Consider the following 25,044-nt stretch of genomic DNA (forward strand, 5'->3'; position numbering starts at 1 on the left):
TGTAATACATAAAAAAGTTAGGAGTTTTCTGACCTAGTTACAACACTCACTAGAGAAGAACATGTATTTTGCTTTTGGACAAATTGTATTATATAACATTTATAAAACAAATTTTAAGACTCAAACTTGGTTTTTTCAAGTTTTTTGTTTTCACATAAAAATTATTTAATATTGAATTTTTAGCCCTAATTTTTAGCTAATATCAATTTAGAATATACATCCAATATAGAGTTTCTTTGGCTTGCTGTGTAAATAAACCATAATTCCACAAAGTGGTGTATTGTTTCCACCATACATTCAATATCACAGTTAAAACTCAGTCGGCCGCTCACCGAGACACTGCCTGTCTCAGAGGAGGACGGCCCGGACCGGATGGTACCGAGTGTTCACCAGGTGTTCAGGCCTCTGATTGTGTCGCACACTCGATAGTGACGGTCTGAACAGGTTCCAGCGCCAGAGATACACAAGTTTCCTGCAAGATCTCGTTGCAGACCTTCCTTCCCTCAGGACGTTCTCTTCAATGTCTTCTTCACATACCTCTTGGATAGTCTCAAAGTCCAACACAGAGTCCCGCATGGAGTTCTCAAAATTTTCATAAATAGTGGAATTGGAAGTGTACACATTGTCGTCGGAGAGCATGGATAATCGCCCTGCAATCGAACAGCACAAATCTATTTCAATGTCTTTTTACACTGTAAAAGCAAAATATAACAATACAATTTGGACTTTCCTATTATTTCAGTGTGTGTAACAACTGTAAAAAGTGTGTAGATTCTCAGTACCATTGTTCTTGGACAAAGAGTAGGTCTTGGATCATCATTACTCAGAATTATGTGATGATGATACTTGCAAAGGTGATTGCAAAGCCATCTAGTTTTAAATGCTAGATCAAACTAAACATAATTAAAAATCAAACTGAATATTCATAACAAAATAATGAAATCAAAAAAATCAAAAATGTTGTTACAGCAATGAAATCATTGAGTAAACAAAGAATTTTACTTAAGACACAGTGTGCACTAAAATATACAGTACACTGCAGGATACGACAAAGAAAGAATAATGGAAAAGACATTTTTATATACTTCCACATTAAATTTATTAAAAAAGCGCTTTCCGCCGGTAAAAGGCATCATCAGTTTGACATTGGAAAAAAAAATGTCAAACTGGTGATGCCTTAACCGGCAAAAGCGCTTTTTTTAATAAATTTAATGTGGAAGTATATAAAAAATGTCTTTTCCATTAAAACCTACTTACTTCCACCAAGGATACAACGCAGAAAAAGAAAGAATAATTTAATAACATGAATAAATATGCTAACTTCAAACAACTCAAATAAATACAAGGTGGAAAAAAAGTATGGAAACGCTTTCACTAATTTTGTATGGCTTCACTTATACAAATTAAATTTTGTACATTACCACTTGTATTAAGAACCTAGTTTTTGAGACCAGTGGGGACATTTTATCTTCTCAGGGGGACGGCCCGTGAGGAGTCGGACGAAAATCTTAAATGTAAGCATAGGCCGAGTTTGGTATCAAATTAAAGGTCTAGTAAAAGAGAAACTCATTACCGCAAACCGCACTTAAAAAGGTTGACCCTATCCAGAGTACGGGGGCCCGTTTGAATTTCATAAGTAACGTTTGATTAATTATTATTTCTCCGCAATTTCACAGTCTCAAGTAAACTGTTCTGACTGAAAATGACACTTTATGGAACACAATTATTCAAAAGAATTAAATTTAAAATTATCTATGTATTACAAAAAATAACCATAACTTTTAAATGAGGTGCTCAAACTGCTCTCCGAACACTTGTTGGCAATGAGCTAGTCTATTATAAAAACCTACTGCAGTCACATTTTGAAGCATCTCGGGTGTAATTCTTCTTGCTTCTTCTAATAAACGATTTGTCAGCTCCTCAATGTTGGCTGGTTTAGTTTTATACACATTATCTTTTAAGAAGCCCCACAAAAAGAAATCTAGTGGATTAAGATCCGGTGACCTAGCCGGCCACTCAACGGTACCCCCTGCGACCAATTCAACGGTTAGGAAACACTAACAGATTGCGCACACACCGCAAATAGTAATGGGGCGGTGCTCCATCTTGCTGAAACCATACTGCATTAAAATTTGCCCCAAGAAGAGCACGCGCTGCTGGCAAAATGTTATTTGTCAACATATTGAAATAAATTTCGCCTGTTAGATTTACATCTATCACAAACGGTCCTACAATGTTATTGTTTATTATCCCAGCCCACATATTCACTTTCTGAGGCCTTTGTGTGTGGCCTTCTATCATCCAGTGTGGATTATGGTCGGCCCAGTAACGGCAATTATGCCTATTAACTTGTCCATTAACAAAGAATGTAGCTTCATCTGAAAACAATATCGAACTTAAAAAATTTTAAATTTCGTCACACTTTCTCATCATTATTTCGCAAAATTCAGTCCTTCGAACAAAATCGTCCTCTGCAAGTTCTTGGGTTAGGGTTACTTTAAAAGGGTGATACTTGTTTTTGTGTAAAACATTCAACACTGAGGTATGGCTCATATCAAGATCTTCTGCAGCCACTCTGGCCGAGGTGCTGGGATTTTCAACAAATGTTTGGAGTACATCCAAAGATTTTTGTTCATTTGTTGCCGATTTAGGCCTGCCACTTCTTTCGCGATCTTTGACTGTTCTAGTTTCTTCAAATCTTTTTACTGTCTTAAACACTGTTGATTTACTAATTGGGGGTCTATCAAGAAAAGTGTCATTAAACAAATGCGCTGTTTCTTCATAGGGACGAACTAGATATCCATACCCACGCATCATAAGCAGCGTGATTCTCTCAAACTCACTAAGTGACATTGCTTTTAAAACTAGTAAAATAAAATGTAAACACTTAAGTAAAAAAATGTATAACTATCGCAGTACCTGCTTATGAAAACTTTCAACTTTATCTTACGTGGACGAAATTATAACGTAGACTAAAAACCAAGCTGATATTAAAAATACAAAACTGTGGAGTTTTGCTGTGACAGTACTGTTTGTATTGCCTAAACCAGTTTATGTTTGCCTGAGATAAAAGGGCTGGAGGGACTGGACCTTGACCTCATGTTGATAAGGAGTTATGGTGGTATTATTGAATACTCTCAGTTTCTTGAAGACAAGACAGGAAAACCCCTATTTACTGTTATCCAACAAATGTAGAGGTAAAAAAAATAATTTTTTGTTGGAAATTGTTTTTTCAAATTTACATAACCGACATAAAAACATACTACTGAAAATAAATTAGTTACTTCACAAGACAGAATTACTAAATTTCTTTGTCATGAAATTCATACGGCCCGTACTCTGGATAGGGTCAACCTTTTTAAGTGCGGTTTGCGGTAATGAGTTTCTCTTTAATTGACCTTTAATTTGATACCAAACTCGGCCTATGCTTACATTTAAGATTTTCGTCCGACTCCTCACGGGGGCCGTCCCCCTGAAAAGATAAAATGTCCCCACTGGTCTCAAAAACTAGGTTCTTAATACAAGTGGAGATGTACAACATTTAATTTGTATAAGTGAAGCCATACAAAATTAGTGAAAGCGTTTCCATACTTTTTTTCCACCCTGTATACATGGAATGAAGTTATAATCTTTTAACTTTATCACTGTGATTCTCATGGAGAAGTATCAGAAATTTATTTAATTGTTGGATAAAGATTTACTTAACAACTTTCTTGAATTTATAATTGTCAAAGTCAAAAATCTTTATTACATGAACATTAAGTACAGTAATTTTATCAAGTTCTACAATAGAATATAATGTAAGATATAAATATAGAGAGAGTTTATACATCTTCCCTTGAACTCTTCTATGTTGTAAATTGTCTTCTTAAGAAAGAAATTTTTAGCCGTTCCTTAAGTGCATTCCAGTTAGACTTTGTAGTAGATTCTCTGGTAGTAGATTTCTAAATTTTCTTTCTGCATAGGATGGCTTTTTCTCAAAAAGAGCTGTTCGGTGCTGGGGCAGTATATATCTAGAGGCATGGCGTGTGTGGTAGTTGTGGACATCTTCAAGGGTTTACAGATTGAGTTGGGAAACATGTAAGATAGATTAAGATAGATATGCAGCCTTGGCTGCTGCTTGAGTACAAACTGTTTTTATACATTCCATAACGTATATTCCAGTACTACCTTATCCAGTATTATCTTATTGGAGATCGTGTTTATATGTTCAGTCCATGAAAGTCTACTGTCAAGTGTTAAGCCCAGAAATTTGACTTGGTTGAGGTTAGTTATATCTGGGATATCTGCAGGTACTCCTTTTTTTTTTCCTTTTTGTATTACTTATTTGGCCCAAGTTAGTCAAATATTATCTGTTTTACATTTAATTTAGTTAAAATTTACTCTCCAAAGCTGTAGTAATCTTTTATAAATAACAATACCTGAACAGCAAAGGTACTCAATGTTAATCACTCTCTTCCACATGAGTATGGTGGATCATATAAATATGCATAAAGTGAAAATGTTAACATTTAGCATTTTGACACTATTTCATATTGTACAACTGTATGTTATTTCTGCTATCTTAAACATCATTAATAGGTTCAAACTATCCTATTATTTTTTATGTTTTTCTTCCTCTTTTATCTTTGTCATAGCGATTGTAGCAGCTGAAACGGTGGTGTAACGTAGTGTAGTTTGTTTTGATAGCTGTGTGCTCTATTTATTTAACCCTCCACCTGATGACTATTTCACTTTAGGGCATTTTCAAGACATTTGCATGGTTTGTTTATAAAATTATAAAAAAATAGAAAATAGTGAGAAATTATCAAGTGTTGTACATCAAATTATTTGTAAGAATATGTTCTACAAGCTGGTAACAAAAATAAAAACTTAACTTTTTTCCAATTTTTTTTTCTTTTTTTAGCCGGGCATAATGATAAAAAAAATTAAAATTTCAACTTTGAGGTAATATATGTACACTAACTTGTTGTATTCTAAATTCCAAAATATACAAAATGTTACAAATTTAATGCTGAGTTGAAAACACATCGCATAACTTCATAAAAATAAAAACACTAACACTAACAACTTAAAAATAAAAAAATGGTACGTAGGTCAATTTTGACTATTGTTGTAATACTTCAAACCACTCATAAATGTTATTATTTTGGTTCAAATACAATCCTAAAAATATCTAATGTATAACAAAATTAAACCATGAGAAAAAAAAACATATTCTTCGTTATATACATATTTATATAACCCAAAATACATTTACATAGTCCGATTCAGATCCTGACTCCTCTGCTCTTCTCCTCCTCTCACCAACAATCTCCTAAGTGTCACTAATCTCTTCATCTAAACAGTGCCTAATCGCGCTAGAATGGCTAAGTTCACTCATAATAAAACATAAACTAGTATTGCAAACGATTTACAACAGTCAAGACAGTAAACAAACATGTGTCGAGAACAATAACAGCAAACCAAAGCAAGAGCTGAACGCAACAGTAAAGGCGTGGGCTCAGTGCAAATCAGCTGATTGTTACATCCCCACTACATTCCAAAGACCAACAATATCGATTCCAGTAATACTGGTGGAAAGGGCATTTCTTCCTCTTTCGTACTATATAAATAAACAGCTTATCGCATATCTCGTTATAGTTGTTATATGACGGCTAACTAAGGATCGCACTGTGCGACTCTATCAGTACAGACGGGTCTAATTGAGTCGCATCATGCGATCTTATCAGATGGAGGGTTAAAGCAATTATTATAACTGCCCTCTTAACATCACAATATTTAATAGGTCCAAAACTATCAATATATATATATATATATGAGTTTTTATAGTTTTCCTTCCACTTATGCCTGTGAGATAGTGATTGTAGCAGCTGAAGCGGTGATGTAACATAGTGTCAAATTTGTTTTGATACCTGCATGCTCTATTTATTAAAAAGTAACAATATAAATATGTGAAGAAAACATTGTGAATATTGACGTTATCTGTTACAACTCCTAGATGAAAACATCTGTTGGACATCCTTTCATTTGTGATAGGCCAGGTGATAGCAGCCAGTAATGTAGGGCTGTATTTTGTTGTTGTTTTTTTATCGCTAATAAACATGTGTTCTATATTAATTTAATTTATATAGCTATGGTGTATAAATACATGGTATAGAAATAATTTATATTTTAATTTAGACATAAAATTTGATTTAAAAAAAAAAACAAAGTTAACTTGTGTTTACAAATTTTGTGTTTAGTTAAAATGTATGTTTCGTTTATTTTTTATTATAATTTTAAACAGCAAAGTATTCATAACAAAATATTGGGCTTTAAACTAAATTCATTATTTAGTTTAAAGTAAGGAATGTGAACTTACTTGACTTAAACTTGATGGGGATGAACCACCACACGGTGAGGCCGATTGCCACGAAGCCCACTGCCACAATCACCACCAACATCACGATCTGGACCTCAGTTGCTTGCTCTAGAAAATAAGTTGACTATTCAGTCTTAACGACAGCGCCACACTTGCTAATTGACTTCCTAACTGTTGTTAATTGCTTTGTGTATATTACACCTACGTCAATCTCTTACAGTGCACCGGGCTTTTCTCATTTCTTTAGAAACAATTCTGTAAGAAAGTCTATGTTTTATCTTACTACGTCAATGTAGTTTTTCCAATGCTTATGAATTTTCGGGTTAGAGACACGTGATGTAGGATGTATGAATTGGTAGTGAAGGATGCAAATTTGTATTTAAATGAGTATTTTTGTAGTTTAAAAATGAGTTTTCCATTTAGCTTCGTTTTTAAACAACGATGAACCATGAGATCAATGAATGGAAGGTTATTTTAATTTAAAGCCTTTATTAAATTGTAATTATTTAGAGACAAAGAGAACACCTCTTCATCTAGATAGGAGTCAAGTCTGTGACAGCTTTAGATTTCAAACACCGCACTAAGTGGAAAGGAGCTAAATGCAATACCTACATCTATTGGCCAGTATTTAAAAATTAAATAAATTGCAGTTTAATGCTAATTAATTATAAAAATAAAGTATTTTAAAATATTTTAGCTAATGCAGTTATTACAGATTACAAGTAGTAAAACATTACAATTGTTTTCATAATAATCTTCCTGACCAACAAATAAAAAATCCCTTAAGATCATGAAACAAGATTAATAAATATAACATATTATTCAATTATTGTAAATATAACTTCAAACTAGTCAAACAATTGTTAAACACCAAATATTTGTGCATCCTTTGGTTTTACGTACATTATAATACGTACACTTACCTGATGACTGGTTGACTACTAGTAATGGACTGATGAACCTAAACGTAAATATTTGTTCAAGAAACTGACAACTCCGTCAGATGTGTCATGTTATCGTCTTTCATTAATGGACTTCAGAGTACGTTCACAAATAGTACACAATTTGGTTAACAATCGGGCCCTAATACTCTGTGCCTGCCGCCGATAGGAGAAATTGAGTGGTATCAGTACGTCACATTCGGTCAAAACATTGGGTTTACGTAAGCGTACTCACTTTACTTAATTTTATCGTCTTAAACTTCCTTGATAATAGTACCTTATTACCTGGATATTATTTTTATGTATATCCAAAATATTAAATTTCAATACAAGAGAGTTAAATATATTTTACCTGTTTTATTGCATAATTTTTAACAAAAATTACAGAAAGGGTAATAGGATTTCAGACATTTGCCATCGTTTTATGTTAAAACATTTTTGTTGTAATATAAATTAATTGAATGTCTGAAATCCTACTCTCCCTCAAATCATCTGTTGTTAATAACAAACATTAAAAATGGAAAAAGAAAGAAAGTTGTCTCTTGTTAGACTCACTATGTCTAATTTCTAAAGTCTATACACGGACTTCAACAAGCAGTAAAAGGAATAGAGAAGATTGTAGAGGTACAGAACGAGGAGGATAGTATTGATAAAATGTCCAACCCCTTATAGAACATACGGCTACTAGTGCTTGTACCTGTGTTTCATTTTAAACTAATCAAATTATATTAACTAAACAATTTTATTGTACAGGCTTTTCACAATAGAGTAGCATAAATATTTTTGTCATTCTAAAGGATGTTCTAACCAAACTTAAGTTATATTGTCCAAAGGCAGGCATTTTCAAGTAATGAATACATAAATATTTTTGAAAGGGAACTGTACATTCCCTGGGCAAAATGCTTGAAATTCTGTGTGGACTTAATCTGAAAATAATTTAAAACATTTAGTACATTATGTATACAATATCTAAAAAACTAACAGCATACAAAGTGCTCCTTTTTGAAGCCATCCTATCAATCTATTCTAATAGATAGAAAGTAATAGATGAAAATGGTTGGTAAATCAAATTTTATTCAAGAAACCCTCTGTGGGAAGAGGGTGAGTATATTAAAAGTTTGTGTAAAAACAATTTTGGTACATTAAGTTTCTCTAGTATTAAAACCACAATTTTTCTGGATTGAAAGTGAAAAATAGGATCAAATTTTATTAAGGATATACTAGCCTATATAAAACCCCCGGTAATATCCCATTCAGTATTTCCTTAGGGTATGAAATTCCCTGAAGCATGATACCACACACAAGACAACCTGTCACAGCCCTCACACATATATTGCGATTCTTGCCTGGCTCATTTCCATGTCTTTATTTTTTGCACATGTGACACTGTCGTGTTGGATACTCCTTTTTATCTGTTGAGGGAACACGTGTAGGGAAATGACTTTGAGTCAGCCTCAATGAAGGTTGATAAACAGTTTTGAGTCAGTTTTATATGTTATACCAATCAAATTTAACACTAATTAACATAGTATAACAGCTGTTACTATTTAAACAGGCAACTGATATCTTTAAAACAAGTCATTTCAGCCATTCGAGTCATCCTAAAAAATTACTATTGCACGATTATATCTGGCAGTTAAAGGGTTAACATTTAGTTCAATATAACTAGAATAGCTAAGAGCTAAGAGTATTTAATAACTAAGTTGGTAGTATTTAAAAATATAAAAAGACTTCAGAGCCACTATGAGTGGACCATGCCACTGAAACTGACTAAAGCTACCTCCAGAATTCTGTCCAATTAGAAAAATAAGATGTGGAATCACAACATTGCAGAAACATTTCTAGAGCCATGATGTGTCACTTAAACTGACAATAAATAAAAGCTACTTCCATTGTTCTGCACAATTAGAAAATACAAGATGTTTGTGGAATCACAACATTGCAGAAACATTTCTAGAGACATGATGTGTCACTTAAACTGATAATGAATAAAAGCTACTTCCAGTGTCCTGTCCAATTGGATTCCAATGTGGTGGAATCACAAGATTGCAGAAACATTTCTAGAGCCATGATGTGTCACTTAAACTGACAATAAATAAAAGCTACTTCCATTGTTCTGCACAATTAGAAAATACAAGATGTTGTGGAATCACAACATTGCAGAAACATTTCTAGAGCCATGATGTGTCACTTAAACTGACAATAAATAAAAGCTACTTCCATTGTTCTGCACAATTAGAAAATACAAGATGTTGTGGAATCACAACATTGCAGAAACATTTCTAGAGACATGATGTGTCACTTAAACTGATAATGAATAAAAGCTACTTCCAGTGAGTGCCCTGTCCAATTAGAAAAATGAGAGATGTGGTGGAATCACAAGATTGCAGAAACATTTCTAGAGAAATGATATGTCACTTAAACTGACAATTAATAAAAGCTACTTCCAGTGTTCTGTGCAAGTATAAAAATAAAATGTGGTGGAATCACAACATTGCAGAAACATTTCTAGAGCCATGATGTGTCATTTAAACTGACAATTAATAAAAGCTACTTCCAGTGTTCTGTGCAAGTATAAAAATAAGATGTGGTGGAATCACAACATTGCAGAAACATTTCTAGAGCCATGATGTGTCATTTAAACTGACAATTAATAAAAGCTACTTCCAGTGTTCTGTGCAAATATAAAAATAAGATGTGGTGGAATCACAAGATTGCAGAAACATTTCTAGAGACATGACGTGTCACTTAAACTGACAATAAATAAAAGCTACTTCCATTGTTCTGCACAATCAGAAAATACAAGATGTTGTGGAAGCACAACATTGCAGAAACATTTCTAGAGACATGAAGTGTCACTTAAACTGATAATGAATAAAACCTACTTCCAGTGAGTACCCTGTCCAATTAGAAAAAATGAGATGTGGTGGAATCACAAAATTGCAGAAACATTTCTAGAGAAATGATATGTCACTTAAACTGACAATAAATAAAAGCTACTTCCAGTGTACTGACCAATTGGATTCCAATGTGGTGGAATCACAAGATTGCAGAAACATTTCTAGAGCCATGACGTGTCATTTAAACTGACAATTAATAAAAGCTACTTCCAGTGTTCTGTGCAAGTATAAAAATAAGATGTGGTGGAATCACAACATTGCAGAAACATTTCTAGATACATGACGTGTCACTTAAACTGACAATTAATAAAAGCTACTTCCAGTGTCCTGTCCAATTACGTAGAAAAATGAGATGTGGTGGAATCACAACATTGCAGAAACATTTCTAGAGCCATGATGTGTCACTTAAACTCTTTCCATTGAATTTGACCATGATAAATTTGAATAGTGGCAATATACCGGGTGTATTGTTTTTATTAAATTTAGGGCAAGAATTTCTGCAGCTTCAGCATTTTTGGAGTGTGGTGTATAAACCACTGCACATCTACAACAGCACAATCAGCATATGAGCATTGTTGGTGTGGCTCGAGGACCTAGGGATCATATCGTGGTTGTGCTGACCTGTGTCAGAGCGGCCGGTCTCCCCCGGTAGTTGCAGTGCCGAGGCCTGCACGTTGTTGTCCATCACTTCGTCCATGGCGGTCGGTGCGTCCGGACTCGTCGATGGCAGGTTCAGCCTGTTGCATTATTCATACTGTCATTGTCAACAATAGACAATCAAAGTTTTGATTTAAAAAGCACATTGTTACCAGAATCTTTTTAATATATCTAAAAAGAATGTTTACTTATAATTTATGAAACATTGATTTAAATTAGGATTGTTCCCAAAATAAACTGTTTACCTGAAGAACAGATTTGTTTTAATTTTTGCAGAGACAGATACCAAACTGTTTTATTTTTTGTAATGTTAACAACAAATATTGTACACCTGTAACTTTTTATTCCTTATATTTGTCACAAAACTGTGTAAAGACATAAAATAGTTCAGTTCTGTGGTTGTAACTAAATTCCAGCAAAAATATTGAATTTAGTAATACATTTTAAACAATGAGGAACTCTTAAAATAAACTTTTTACAGTTTGAATAAGGTTTATTATAACCATTAAAGGACTTTGAAAGATCTTTTTGTAAATATCCACAATGATTTATTTTTGGATATAACTAGACATTAGCTATATCCACCGCTTACTTATATGATGATTATGTGGGTATGTGTGATCATTATGCTGATTATGTAGTTTTATATCTCGCAATATCCAGTTATAGTCTTATCTGCGATAAATGGTTTTAAACGGGAATCAGGTGTGTTTTATTCTCAAACCAAATAAAATAAAATAATTGTTACCTAGAGCCAGTTATAGTTAGTGACCCAAGGTCTAAGGATGTATTAATTTGTTTCATACACAGGGGGACAAGATTTGGAGGGCAGGACAATTTTATTTTTCATGTTTTATAATAAAATATTTGCATTAAAATAATTAAAATATGTTAATTTTGTAACTCAGAACTTGAGCCTTATATTAAAATATTTTCAAACTACAAGCCTGATACAATACTCTCTCCCTTAACACTTAGTGACCACCGCTTTAAATTCAATTATAAAACAATTTATTCAAAAACCATAATTTCAAATAAAAACCAATAAAAAACTCAGCTATAGAATAATTACCCCAAGAAGTCTACACATCTGTGGGTAGAGAAGAGCTCCTCCACAACATGTAGTGTTCGTGATTCTAAATATAAACTATAATAACTCGACAAACTTTTAACAAACATAGTAAACTATAATAATTTATGAGCATAAAAAATAAGTAAAAGTTAGTCGATCTATGAAAATATTTTAAAATAAAAGTCACAACCAACAAATTTCCGTTGAGACAGAAAAGGGATTAAGGTAGGTGATAACTTCACTAAAATTTTGAAGCACAGGGGTTGAAATATAGGATTTTTTTGTTAACTATTGTAACATAAACTAAAAATTAGTGGATAATGATTAAGCGTACGGTGGTTTGAGCTGTAACACTGCAGCATCAGAACTCACACGGAGGAACCACTCACAAATTGTGCTCCCGAAAACGACAGCAATGCTTCTCTCCAGTAGTATTACTGCTCTATATTCTATGGAATGCTTCTGTAAATAAGATTAGCTATAAAAAAATAGTTAGTAGTTTCAGTACTGAGGTTTATTCTCGGGGTCTGGAAGCCAATGTTTGTTCTATTCCTTGTTCACAATGAATTTGTGGAAATATTTTATTTTTATTACCTTTGATGAAAGTTAAAAGAATTTTGGTATATGCTCACGTTAAGTATAGGGAATCCGTTAAAAAGTATATTGGTACAGAGCCTTTTATATTTATTTAAGAGAATTTTAAAATGGTTTGTATGTGAGACCGCAAGTGGCGGAAGAACAGCCGAAAATGCGCCGCGCCACACTAGGATTCCAAATTGCAGAAAACGATTGCACATGGGCATAATGCACCATCCTGCAATGTGTCCGAGAGAGTACTCTACAAAGCTGAGTGAAGGCGTAACTACGTTTTCGAAGCAGTTGCGTAATGTTTGATCATATGTATGGAAGCCAAGAAAGTTTTCTACACCCTCAATATACCCACAGACACAGAGATTTACATGGTCTCTTTTTTCAAAACATTGATATCCTTTTAACTGGCCACTTTTTAGTAAAACATTGTGACTAGCCAAAAATGATTGTCAGCTATGTTTTTGTTTTATTACTGTACAGTCATAAATTCTTTAGTTCATTGAGAGTTTTTCAAGGTGTGTTGACAATAATGCAAATTATACAGTCCATCGTTTAATTAGTATCTGGTATTATTTACTATATTTCCTGATAAGCAAGTAGTAATTTAATAATATTGTCTGTGGGAAAGTAAATTTATAAACGTAAATTTAACAAACATGAATTTAATAAACGTAAACTTAATAAACGTAGATTTAATAAACATAAATTTGATAAACTTACATTTAATAAACGTAAATTTAATAAACGTTAATTTCATATTTATGTTGATCAAAGAAATACAAATTTTGTTCTAAAGAAATATGAAGTGTTAAGCGAGGACTGACCCAGCTCTCACTGTGAGAGTCTCTGGTTGGAAGGTGCAGAGTACCAGGAACCGCCGAGTGCTGTGAGTCAGGATCGGCAGATTCTCCTGGACAAGGATGAAGGTCTCCACTGCTGTCCTGTTAACCTTACTTCCGCACAGCTTGTGATCTATCCGCAAAGTGTAGAGATCCTTAGGACTGGCTCCGTCCCCATCGACGAGGCAGGGAGGGGTGTCGTTGGCTGTCTCCACTGCGATACGGCCACTGAAATATGGTCCGGTGGCAACCTCCACCTCGCTCACGTCCGGCAGGCACAGGCTCGCTCTCGCTGAAACTGGACAACTACAGTGTACAAACTCTAGTCACCTCATCAGTGAATATCATAGACAACATGTAAAATATGTTCATGGTAAAATATGTTAATAAATGATGGGTTGAATCAGAGGAATATTTAAAAACTCTTGGAGCAACTGGAAACAATTTTTAATTGTACTAAATGTTAACAAAACAATACTTTTCCAAATGATTTATTTCGGAAGGCCTTTCTTTCGGAACCAAAATTTTCATCATCAGGCGACTTCATTCTGACTCCACCAATAAATATTTTTATTAAAATACCTTATGGTTTAAATATGCAAATATAAACATTTTGGAAATAATTCAGCCAATAGGAAAAATTAGATGTGAGTACAGTTTAATTTTTTAATAAATTGAGAAGAAAGAAGACTATATTTTTCCATAGGGTCTTCTTCATTGTTTATGAGTTTTTCTTTATTTCTGTTTGTGTGTAGTACTTCCAAAGCATTTATGTCCATTGGTTTTGTTACTTCTTGTATTAATTTTAGATTTATAATTGATGTTCTGTGTCCTGATTCAATGCAGTGCTTGGCTACAGCAGATTTTTCAACTCTTCCATATTTTATGTGTGATAAATGCTCTTCAAATTGTATTTTTTATTGTTCTTTTTGTTTGTCCAATATAAATTTTATCACAGTCACCGCATCCAATTTTATAAATTCCTGATGTATTATCATTTGATTATCATTTTGTCTTTTGGGTTTCCTAAAATTTGGGATAGTTTGTTGCTTGCTCTGTGAGTTTTATTTGTATGTTTTTTTTAAAAACGTTTTGCATATTTGGTTTAAGAAGGTGCTGATTCTTATGCAAATAAATTCTTATTTTGTGTCTTGAGGTGGCCTTAATGTTGTCTTATCTTTTCTAGTTTTTTTCAATGCTTTTTTAAGCATATTGTCAATAAGTTGAACTCAGAACTCAGAACTCAAAAATCTTTATTTTTACAGTTTTTCAACCATACAATAGTGTCAACCAAAAATAAACGAAGTAATCCAGTACAACAGTAATTACATATGATTATCACATTGCACATTTTCTATGGGTTACAATAAGAAAAGAGCTATCTACAACTAGCTCGTTCCCATACCTATTTACATTCAATTCGTCATCAGGACAAGAAATCCCCGATGCTGTAACAACACCGCTGTAATAGAATTTTCTTTACCCCCGTTTCCGAAAGAATTGAAATTATTCTCTGACTTTAGCTCCCCTGGTAGTGCATTGTAAAGCCTGATCCCATTATATTTAAGGTGGTGTTCATAAAAAGCAGTTTTATGCCTAGGAACAGAGAGATTTTTCCCGATTCCCGGAGATCGTAGATGTGTGGAAGAGTGTCAGACTTGAACAAAGGTAAGTTTCTATGGACATACTTGACAACATGTAGAATGTAAATGGATGGAAAAGTTAATATGTTGTTGTCAGTAAAAAGAGTTTTGCAAGAAGAACGCCATGATTTCCAAATATTATTCTAATTGCTTTCTTTTGAAGCTTGAATAATACTTTGGTCCTTGTGCACTCAAAGCCCCAAATTTCAATGGCATAATGATAAAGAAGGATACACAATGCCATAATAAGCAGCTAGTAAGACATCGGTACCAGCGAAAGCAGACAGGCGCCTCAACACAAAGATTCCGAGCTAATCCTTTTTACAGACCGCATCAACTTGCTGAGCAAAATTAAGATTTCTGTCAACGATGATCCCAAGAAACTTAATGTTAAGACATGGTTCGATTGTATCATCCCCAATTTGAAACATTCTGTTATCATCACTGACAGAACTCGCAATCTTAAAATCAACGACTTTAGTTTTTTCACTGTTTAAGAGTAAGGCGGTTCTCTCCTGAAACCACTGCATTAAAGCACCTGTCTCCCTCATAAATAGCAACCTCAAGTTCATTGTGATGCCGAGCTGAAATTGAAAAGGTAGTGTCCGTCTGCAAAAAGGCAGACTTTTCCTCTAGTGACCTGTTTGGGTAGCTCATTCACAAAAAGAAGGAAGAGAATGGGACCAAGCACCGACCCCCTGGGGAACACCCCTAGAGAACCAATGCCTGTGACGACTGAACCGATGTTAGACAGCCACTGCCATCCACATAAGGTACTTTGAACCAATTGACCTCTTCCACCAAGATAGCTAGAAATCCACGAATGAGCGACACCCCTTAGTCCAAGACAAGACAGCCTACGTAACAGGATGTCATGATCAATCATGTCAAATGCTTTTGACAAGTCGAAAAAGATCCCAGTACTTTTCAAGCCAGAATCCAGGGACTGAACCACAGAAGAAACCAAACAATGCATTGGCATCAGATGTCGATCTATTCTTCATAAACCCAAACTGGTTCAAAAGAAAACACTTGGTTTGAATTCATGAATGACAGAGTCTTGTTAGGAATATGCGCTCAAATACCTTAGACAATGTGGAAGTGAGCGAGATGGCCTATAGTTGTTACAGTCGCCCTTCTGTCCCCTTTTATGAACTGGTCTTATAATTTGCATTTTTAGTGATGAAGGGAACTGACCCAGGTTGAATGACAGATTTATAAGATACGTAAGAGGTTTGACTATTGCATCAGCGACATGCTTCAATAGCTTTTGGAGAGATTTCATCAGGTCCAGCAGAACTTTTAGGCTTTAGAGATCTAATTTCCCTCATCACCTCTTCTTCTGAGGTATAGAAAAATGAAGAGTGTTTTACTGATCATTTCCGGCTGTACAACTCCGTGCGACGACCCAATACTACTGCCTGTAGACATTGGTTGACCGACACTAGAATAAAATGAACTAAACGCTTCAGCCACCAGATTGGGTTTCCACCATCTTGGATCCTTTCTCGTCAGACAGATGGATGAAATAAGTTCGCTCACTGTTGGATGATTTAAGGTCGTTAATGATTTCCCACGTTGTCTTTGTTTTGTTGGTAGACTTCTGGATCCTATTTAACACAGCATCAGACTTGTGCTTACGAATCTCCTTTTTGTACATCCTTCTCAGTTGCCGGTATTCAGATCGGAGAGGGTGAGCTGCTTCTAGATGATTCGAGTCAGAATAGAGAGAAAGCAGCTGATCCTTCATAGATAACAGTTGTGGAGTAAGTTTAGGTTTCAAAGTTGAGTTTTTCTACCCCTAATAGACTTCCTGAGTAAAGGGAAAGAAATATCAAAATAATATTTCAACTTATTCATGAAGACATCAAACAATGTATCAAGACTACCCAATTCAAAAACTTCACTCCAAAGCTCCCTTTTGAGATGAAAGTGGAAACTACGAATATTTTGCGGTGTGAATTGACGTGATAACCTGTACAAAGGGCCAGAGTTCAAGTCAGCGACAGAGAGGTTAAAAGTAGCTAACTGACCATGATGATCAGATAATGCGGTTAACACAACCTCACTGTTTACCAGCCGATCATCTATGTTTGTAAAAATGTTATCAATCACAGTCTTAGAGTCTTTTACCTCTCTAGTGTAGGATGTGATTGTATGACGCAGATCAAACGAGGCCATTGTGTGGAGAAATCTTTTACACCATGATGACGCAGATGATAAAATCTATATTAAAGTCGCCTACAACAACTAGGTGTTTTTCCCTGATAAAAAACACTGTCTAAACAATCACTTATACTACTCAGGAACTGTTCGCAATTATAGGTAGGAATCCTATAAACAGTTTGTGTAGTGTATCCATTGAACATAGCAATATATTTTATGTAATTTAATTTTTTTTGTAGTTTTCCGTTGAAAGTGGTGTATTTAAAAGTCTAAGAGGAATATTACTGTTTTAAATTGCCTAAAGTCAAATGATCCTTGGAAATTATGAAACAATAACTATATAATTTTCCTGAAGAATTACTCACAGCCTTTGGTTGGAATGACAATTCTCCTCGCAGATGGGTCTGGCACCCAGCGCTGGTATGACTGCATGTAAAATCTGGTCCGCCGGGATTCTCGGGGTAGGACCTCAAAGCTGTAGTTGGTAGCCATGCGCAGTCCACTCACTATAATAGAGTACGCTCTGAACTCTGGATCCCCCATGTTTGGTACTCCTGATGTAGCCTCCAGATACTGCAAAATTAATTATTTGTGATTGCAATCAATTGAAGAATTTTTGTTTTTGTTTTTTTGTTTTAAATTTATTATTAAATACAATATTATTTGAATTAGAATAACAATCCTTTAGTTATCTACTTTATTCCATATTTATAATAGGAGGAAGTATTATTGTGATGGATTTTTTTAAAAACTTTAAAATAATGCTGTAAAAGAAAAAAAGGATACTCCATAATTTATTACATGAATTTTTAAATTTTAGATTTTAATTCCACATCACTGTGTGTTCTTAATGTTTTATTTATTATATATTTATTATAACAGATATGACTGGAAACTAGTATATATTTACACTATATCACTTAAATCAAGCTAAAAAAATTGTTTTTTTTTACGAAGCCTATTGTAATTTTTTGGAGTTCTTAATGACTAATAAAACTTCTTATTTCTGATTTCTTGAATTTTAATTTCCAATTTTACTTCATTTTTAGAAACCATGTACTAAATAAAAAAGGAGTAGTGATTTTGTATGAAAATACTCACTTATGTATAAGTATTGGTAATAATTTATTGGAACCAATTTTTATAAGTGTAGCATATTTATATACATATTACTGTAATACCTTTGATTGTATTAAGTTACGCAGAAGATAAACATTTCATTGGTACAAAGTGTACTGAACTCCGAGGTATTATTTCACTTAGTTCTGACACTAGCGTTGCACCACGTAACTTTGATTGTTCTGTTCAATCATTTACTACATTGTGGTGACTGCCCACCACATATATCAGACTGCCGAATCAACGGTTAGGACCGGTCTTTCTGATAAGCGGCATGCTGATGGAGGACCGGTGGTCTGATAAGCCAGTCGAGATTGAGTGACGGAAGAGCGAAGACGTCTGATCGGCGAGTGGCGGTGACGGAGATTTGACTTACCAGTCGCAAGTCTTAAATTATTTGTTTGTGGTATTGTGTGTTACACTATGGATTGATTTAATAATCAAGGGGGGGGTTAGGTGCCGGAAAATTATAGGGGGTGATTATAAATTCTAAATTGTTAGTATGTTGGGGTGGTTTTGTCGTGATGGGAGGTCGGTGTGGGGTTGGTGTTGATATGTGTAAATTATCTTTGGCGGTTAATAAATTATTTTACGATTACTTTTACTGATTCGTCTTTAATTTATAGCTTTAAATACTTATCAAGCTGGCAGGAGGATATTGTGTAATTAGGATTATGGTCACTCCACGGGCTTCATCGTGCAGGCCGCTACAAGCCTAGTCCTGCACGGTGACACGTTGCTTCCAAACACCCCTACAACTAGTTACAACATGAAGTCCTGAACCATCACTTCACAGATAACAGTCTATGTATTGGATTAGTTATCTCTTGTGTAACTAATACCTAAATTTATTGTTTTCATTTTTTAGAATATGTTTACTTTTTTGTGTTTGTCTCAAAAATGCATTTTTTGGCTCAAAACCCCATACATTATAAAAAGTTGCTTTATCTTTTGATAATTTTTCACTATTTACAGATGTAATACAATCACAAAACTGCATCTTCAGAAAACTAACATTTTCCACACTTTAAATTTTTTTACCTATTTTTCAATAAATTCTACAAATAATAATTTATCAATCAACAAAAAAATAACAAATGAATCATGACTTTTACCAGTAAAAAAGTAATGTTTACTAAATGTGCGAAAAGCTATTTAAAAAAATACAATCCATCAAGGGATTTTATTTTAAATGTATCCAGTTTATAATCAATTAAAACCATTGCTAATGTTATAAACCACATTCAGCGACGTAACTAGGGGGGGGGCACGCGGGGCATGTGCCCGGGGCGCAAGTTGTTGGGGGGGGCGCCAACACACGGCCACAGATTTTTCTAATAAAAATTGTTGAAAATATTTTATTAATGCGAGGTGTGTTGCAAAAGAAAATCATTATATTTATATATTTTTATTTGATTTAAGTCTAAGAAAAATGCAAAGTGAAATGATGAATGCTATCTGACTATTTTAACGAATCATGTTTACGGTCTGCATGAACTTGTACAGAACGAGTATGGGCACACTGTGTTATCTGTGGAATGACTCACTAGGACGCGGCGCGGCGTCAGACACTTCCTTCCCCTCCCGGCTCCCACCCGCAGCTCCCCCATCCTCTCACCGCACCACACATGCCACATTGCCACAAACACAACACATCGATGCTCCGCGCTGGCCTGACCTTGACTAACAGACTAACTGCGTATGTTGTGCAGTTGTGCACTACTATGTTGACAATAGTTCATACTTCTACTTCATTATATACATCATCAGTGGTTCGGTTCACGTAAAGTGTTTGCGGAGCTGTTTCTTTGAGTGTTACTAGCAATATTATTTTTCGTGTTTGTGAATATTAGTCATGTCGAAAAAACTGTCCTGGTGCGGAAAATCGCAAAAGAGCTAAAGAGAGAAAAAAAAGAAGCACATCAATCCTCGTCTCTTCTATCATCATGGCTAAATGAAACAAACAGTAAAGGTAGGTAAGATAGATATACAGTACTTTGTTACTTTGTATTTATTAACTAATACAGATTAATGATTAACTTATTGAAACCTTAAAAATATATCATAATTAACTTTTCTGTAACTGTAGCAGCGTACTATTGATATGAATCTGTGTTTAAAAAATATATAAATTGAACACAGGGTTTAAGCTTTCTTCTTCTTAAGCTATTTCTTAGAAACGCTAACAAGCAGCAAATCTAGTCATCGTCACACTTGAAGACGACATTTCGCTTTAAACCAAGAACTAAGAACGTCATAATTTATTTAAAAAAATAGAGTATAGTAGGAGATGCTTTGTCGGCAGTATTGTTTTAATTTAGCGTTAAACTATGCTTTTAGATAAATACGGCACAATTTTAAACAGCTAAGTTCTACCACAAATTGACAAATATACCAATAATATTATTTTATCGAATGAAGGTAACTCGAATTTTTTTATTTTTTTCCAGATGAAATCAGCTGTAGTACAAGTACGACTTTTGAAGATGGAGGGTCATCAGCTGATGCAGTCCAAGACGTGTTTTCAACTAATGCTAATCTTGGTACGGAAAATCTTCAGCTGGAAGAACTTCCAGTTGTACCAACGGTCACCCAGGATGACGTCGAGGGTGAAGAGATCGAGATGTTTCAACCGGAGCAAAAGTATAATAATGGTACGTCTACGAGTTTGACAACTGATCCAACCCATGGTGAGTCTACTAAATCTATTGATCTAAAAGATCCGGGGAAGTGGCCTAATACCATTCGGATGCAGACAGATGTTTTCTCGTATCGAGATTATTGAATGAAGGGAAAATAGAACCTGATCTTAACAATACTTTAAGAGATGGGAGACAGTTGACTAAAGAGTGGTTTACAAAAATTATGCCTAATGGCTTAAAAGTACATCGAACATTGGCTAGTCCTATAGCAAATCAAACAATTCCTTGTATTGTATCCCATGCAAACTTTTTTCGCACACTGAACATCAACATCCACATAAGATTTCTGCTTTAGCCAAAGATGAAGGGTTCACTCAGTGGAAGAAATTGAGTGAACGGATTCCTGAGCATGAGAACTCCTTAAATCACAAACAGTGCTTTTGTGCTTGGAAAAATTTAGAATCTAGTTTTAAGTAAACGTTCTGCATTGACAAAGAACTACAAGACATGATTGCACTTGAAGAGGCACACTGGAAGGGTGTTTTGTATGCTATCATTGATGTAATCTTACAACCTAGCAAAAGATGGCAGCCCATTTACGAGGCTCCAATGAAAACCTGGATTTCAGTGACCCTAGATGCGGTAGGTTTTTGAACACTATTGAACTAGTATCTCATTACCATGCACCTCTGAAAGAGCACATTCTTCGCCATAAAAAAGGCCAAGTCAGTTACTTTTCGCCGCTCATCCAGAATGAATTTTTAGACATTATTGCAGGAAAAGTCAGAGAAAACAATATTTTGTGACATCAAGGCTTCAAATACTTTTCAATTATGTTTGACTGTACTCCCGACGTAAGTCATTTGGAGCAAATGTCTCAAGTCCTTCGTTTATGTGAAAATCACCGAACAGGGTCCGGAGGTAGTGGGAGTTTTATTGATTTTGTAAAAGTTGGTGAAAAAACTGGATTGGGTCTTTCGCAAGAAATTTCAGAGAAAATCAAAAAGATGGCTTAGATTTGAAGAACTGCCGGGGCCAGTGCTATGACAATGGTTCGAATATGGCTGGCAAATACAAAGGCGTCCAATCTAGGATTCTTGCCGAAAACAACCTGGCTTATTTTGTGCCTTGCGCGGCTCAATCCTTAAATTTAGTAGGTGCAAATGCTGCTAGTATGTCAGGGGGGAGGTACAGTCATACTTTGGAACTCTTAACTGCTTGTACAATTTTTTTGCTTCCTCGACCAATAGATGGGAGGTTTTTAATTAAAACATGTCCCTCTATCTCTAAAACTACAAAGTAACACCAGATGGTCGACTAAGAGGGAAGCTGTACAAGTTATATACAAGCATCTAGGTAAAATTATAAATGCTTTAAATGACCTCAGAACCAGCCAACTACCTCAGATGAAACAAAAACTGAAGCAGCTAATCTTTTTGAAAAAATGTCAAGCAGTTTGAGTTATAGTTCTCTCCTGTTTTTGGTACAAGCAATTGACCCGCATTGACATTGTGAACAAGCTCCTACAAGTGGAGAATATCACCATACATAGATCGGCCAAACACATCAGTCGATTGATCTCTGAAACTAGACTCGGAAAGGGCAAACTATTCAAACGCTGCAATGAAAAGAAGCCAAAGAAATGGCAACAAAATCTTGGCCTTGATCCTCATTTCAAAGTAGTTCGAAAGAGAAGAAAAAAGCGCTATGTTTGATGAGAATGCCGAAGATAAGCACCTGAATTCTCAGAAGAGAAGAAATTTCAACAGCAGCTATTAGAAATCGTCGATCGCATTCTTTGTGAACTCAGAGAAAGATTCAACTCTATTCAAAACATAAATCATTTGTTTGGTTTTTCTCAAACGGAGCTAGCTTTGGAACAATGAGTGGGGGATGACCTAAAGGCTAAAGCAATTGAATTAGCCTCCAAATATAAAGAAGACTTGGACAAAGACGAATTGGCAACTGAAGTGGAAAGTTTCAAATACCATGGTTTGGATTTAGTACCAAATATCCAAACAGCCAATTCGATTGATCTTCTGAAATTTTTGTGTGTGAACAAAATTGGAGGATGTATATCCAAACATAATGACTGCCTTACGGATCTTCTTGACAATTCCGGTTTCAGTGGCTTCGAATGAAAGAAGTTTTTAGTAAACTTAAAATAATAAAAAATTATTTACGGAATTTGACAGGGCAACAGAGGCTGACAAACCTAGGGATTATTTCCATTGAGCACCAGGTAGCCTCAAAACTATGCTTCAGTGAGATTGTCAGTACATTTGCTGCAAGAAAAGCCCGAAAAGTTAAATTCTAAGAACAATTAAATGTTTAAATCAATAATTTTAACATAATTTACTATCATAAGTGTTTTAGTAGTATAAATGGTGTTGTTTTGAAATAAAAACTATTTGTTTTGAAAATAAACGTATTCTATTATTTAACCAAATATATTTAGGCCTATATACTTTGAACTTGAGGTTGAGTATTTTAAGATCAAGATTCAAGATAGTATTAATGTAGCGTACCCGGTACCGATGGACACACCACACTTTTTTAAGAGGAGTTATAAGGAAATTAGTTTCAGTTCAATTTGGTGGGGGGAGGGGCGCCAAAATAGGTGTTTGCCCCGGGTGCTGAATAACCTAGTTACGTCGCTGACCACATTTACATACACATTCTCTCTTAAAACCATTAAACTTAAATTTTTTGTAAAAATGAAATTAAATCAAGGAAACCAAATTAACCATACCTGTTTAGATTTTCTAAAAAGCTCTCATTCTGTATAAACAGCAATATATCTATTATAGCATAAATACTATGGCACATTTTGCTACATTTTATTTCATTTTTTAATGTTACCTTTTGTTAACTTCATATAGTTTAACACCTTTAATATATTCACACTTTTATACAGAGTCACCAGTGGGTCATGCAACAGTGGTTTTTTAATGCTCTCTGAATATTATCCAGCTGGATTTTAGATGTTGAAAATATGTTCTTGGGCACATAACTTTAAAAAGTACGATAACTTTGGCAGTCACAATCATGTTAAGATGTTTCATATGTAATTACAAAACATAGGTATGGTTCTCTTAGAACAAGAAGCTGAGAAACCTCTCATTGCACTTAGTCCTAAAAGGACCTTTCCATTTGCTTCCAGAGTGATAGGATATTCACAATGGGTAAGGTTGGAAGTAGGGGCCACCTCTTATGGAGATCCAAGAGAAAGAATTTGAACCCTAATTTCAGTCATGGCTCCTTGGATTAAGAAGAGGCCAGACCTGTACCAACCTCTCCAGTCAAAGCGGGCAGGGTTGGGATGCCCTTATACCTAGGCTAAAAACTGCCTTTAACACTTGGGGATCCCCACCAATTCCAACAGTCATCCCCCATAGTAGACTAGATCTAGCGATCTACCCTAGCACCATAGGTAAGGTGGTGGCAAGTACCACCATATTATCGTTTTTTTCATCATTAGACTCTCTTACTGAAATTAAGGATAATTTATTTGTTTCATACAGTTTTGAGTCCCACTTCGACACATTATATGGTCAAGTTACGTCAACTAGACACAATATCATGAGTTTCTACTTTTAATTATATTTTTTACTGTCTAATGATGATCAGATATCTGAACACTCACGTGGTAATTTCTTCATATAAATTATGAACACTGAGACAGTAACAAATAGACTGACTAGCTTCAGTAGCGGCCTCCATGCCTGGTTTATACTCTTATTTTGTATATATATAATAGTATCTAGAGTATTTATTGTACTTTTTATTATGTACTCAGCTGAAGAGCTGTTTTTAATATAATAATAATAGTGGTGATATGTTAACCTTTGTGCGGCACCGGTTGGGTCCCCAGGCCTGCAACTCACAATAGTTGATCTGGAAGCTGTGCAGACCAGCTAGCTGACTTGGGTACTGCCAGTGTAGAGTCACAAACCTGTAGTCAGCCTCCCCATGCAGCTGGTAGATCTCTGTCACAACATATCGTACATTTATTGTTGATAAAATAGTTGATCTGGAAGCTGTGCAGACCAGCTAGCTGACTTGGGTACTGCCAGTGTAGAGTCACAAACCTGTAGTCAGCCTCCCCAT

The 25,044-nt window shown here is 34.8% G+C and overlaps 1 protein-coding gene across 1 annotated transcript; it reads right to left on the bottom strand.

The window, feature by feature from the left end:
- Positions 1-348: 348 nt before the first annotated feature.
- LOC124373666 lies at positions 349-25,044 on the bottom strand. The gene is made up of 7 exons (XM_046832019.1): positions 25,026-25,044; positions 24,781-24,974; positions 17,539-17,746; positions 13,350-13,662; positions 10,827-10,942; positions 6,365-6,472; positions 349-671 (listed from the first exon to the last, which is right to left on the bottom strand). Exons 1-7 carry the CDS (start codon positions 25,042-25,044, stop codon positions 349-351), a joined length of 1,281 nt encoding a protein of 426 aa, XP_046687975.1.

Source organism: Homalodisca vitripennis, unplaced genomic scaffold, assembly GCF_021130785.1.
Source record: "Homalodisca vitripennis isolate AUS2020 unplaced genomic scaffold, UT_GWSS_2.1 ScUCBcl_6107;HRSCAF=13165, whole genome shotgun sequence".
NCBI classification, from domain to species: Eukaryota; Metazoa; Arthropoda; class Insecta; order Hemiptera; family Cicadellidae; genus Homalodisca; species Homalodisca vitripennis.